Raw genomic sequence first — 2,114 nt, forward strand, 5'->3', positions numbered from 1 at the left:
ACACGTATACAAATATTTTGACATATCATATCGACCCATGTATATATATTATTTGGAACAACCATAGACACTCTATATGCAGTAATATTTGAGTTAGCTATACAGGGTTCAGGTTGATTCTAAAAATATATATACTTTGAGTTGTGATCTAGCCTGAGATGTGTATACACTGAGTCGTGAATTGATTCAAGATAATATATATCGATTTATTTATGTACATCTAACTGTGGACAACTAGTTGTAGGTTACTAACGAGGACAGCTAACTTAATAAACTTAAAACAGTAAAACATATTAAAAATGTTGTAAATATATTTTAGTAAAACGTATTAAAAATGTTGTAAATATATTTTGAACATACTTTGATATATATGTACATATTTGTTATAGGTTCTTGAATCGACCAGTGGCCAAGTCTTACTTCCCGACGAAGTAAAAATCTGTGAGAGTGAGTTATAGTCCCACTTTTAAAATCTAATATTTTTGGGATGAGAATACATGCAGTTTTATAAATATTTTATGAAATAGACACAAGTAAATGAAACTACATTATATGGGTGAATGATCGAAGCCGAATATGCCCCTTTTTGCTTGGTAGCCTAAGAATTAGTAAACCGATCTACTAATTGATGCGAATCCTAAAGATATATCTATTGGGCCTAACAAACCCCATCCAAAGTACCGGATGCTTTAGTACTTTGAATTCGTTTTTATCATGTCCGATGGATGTCCCGAAATGATAGGGGATATTCTTATATGCATCTTGTTAATGTTGGTTACCAGGTGTTCACCATATGAATGATTTTTATCTCTATGTATGGGATGTATATTGAAATATGAAATCTTGTGGTCTATTATTACGATTTGATAAATATATAGGTTAAACCTATAACTCACTAACATTTTTGTTGACGTTTAAAGCATGTTTATTCTCAGGTGATTATTAAGACTTCCGCTGTTGCATGCTAAAATATGGACAAGATTTGGTGTCAGCATGCTTGTTTAATATTGTTTGAAACTGCATTCGAGATTTACTTTGTTGTAACATATTAATATTGTAAACCAATATGTATTGGTAGTGTGTAAGTGTGATATTTTTAGATTATCATTTATTGATAATCTAGGTGGTGTCCTTTTAACCTTGTCGATAAAATAAAGGTTATGGTTTATTTTAAAAACGAATGCAGTCTTTAAAAAACGTCTCATATAGAGGTCAAAACCTCGCAAAGAGATCAATTAATATGAAACATTTATAATCGATATGAACGGGACATTTCATCACTTCCTGTAACATTATACTCAAGTGCTACCTTCAGTGGTTCACTATCATTTAACTCAAAAACTTTATGTTTCAAACAACTAATAAGATCAACATAAAAAACAGAATGCTCATTACATGGAAATTTCATGGAATCATAAATATTAAATTTAATAACATGACCATCAAATTCCATAGTAAGTATCCCGTTATAAACATCAATATTAGTCCTTGCAGTTTTCAAAAATGGTCTCCCAAGCAAAATAGAGGCTGAATTGAAAGGTATATCCTCTCCCATATCAACAACATAAAAGTCAGCCGGAAAAACAAGTTCTTTGACCTGAACTAATAAGTCTTCTATAACACCATCGGGATATGCATTTGAACGATCAGCAAGCTGTATAATTACACCTGTTTCCTTTAACTTTCCACCGTTCAAAGAGTTATAAACAGAACGAGGCATAACGTTAATAGAAGCTCCTAGATCTAACATTTCCCTTTCGATCTTAACATTACCAATTATACAAGGAATAGTAAACATACATGGATCCTTGCATTTTGGTTGCAGTTTCCTTTGAATCATAGGAGACACATTCTCGCCCATTCGAACTTTTTCATTCCCTTTAAGCTTTTTTTTTTGAAGTACAAAGTTCTTTTAAGAACTTTGCATATCGAGGAATCTGTTTAATAGAATAACGAAGTGGAATTTTTATCTAAACCTTGCGGAAGGTTTCAATAAGCTATTTCTCGTGTTGTTCTTTTTGGACTTTGCAAATCGAGCAGGAAACAGAGGAGGTACACAATTTCCTCTTGAACGGGTTTGGTGGGTGTTTTAGTTTTATCTTTTTGGGACACAT

General features: G+C 32.0%; 1 protein-coding gene across 1 annotated transcript; it reads right to left on the reverse strand.

The window, feature by feature from the left end:
• Positions 1-1,343: 1,343 nt before the first annotated feature.
• LOC139900717 (uncharacterized) lies at positions 1,344-1,861 on the reverse strand. The gene is made up of 2 exons (XM_071883477.1): positions 1,436-1,861; positions 1,344-1,358 (listed from the first exon to the last, which is right to left on the reverse strand). Exons 1-2 carry the CDS (start codon positions 1,859-1,861, stop codon positions 1,344-1,346), a joined length of 441 nt encoding a protein of 146 aa, XP_071739578.1.
• Between the last annotated feature and the right edge of the window lie 253 nt (positions 1,862-2,114).

The sequence above is a fragment of the Rutidosis leptorrhynchoides genome, chromosome 3, assembly GCF_046630445.1.
Source record: "Rutidosis leptorrhynchoides isolate AG116_Rl617_1_P2 chromosome 3, CSIRO_AGI_Rlap_v1, whole genome shotgun sequence".
In the NCBI taxonomy this organism is placed as follows: Eukaryota; Viridiplantae; Streptophyta; class Magnoliopsida; order Asterales; family Asteraceae; genus Rutidosis; species Rutidosis leptorrhynchoides.

What these genes read in the sequence shown, in the direction of transcription:
- LOC139900717 (XM_071883477.1), bottom strand. Translation starts at nt 1,861, where the DNA reads ATGGGCGAGAATGTGTCTCCTATGATTCAAAGGAAACTGCAACCAAAA.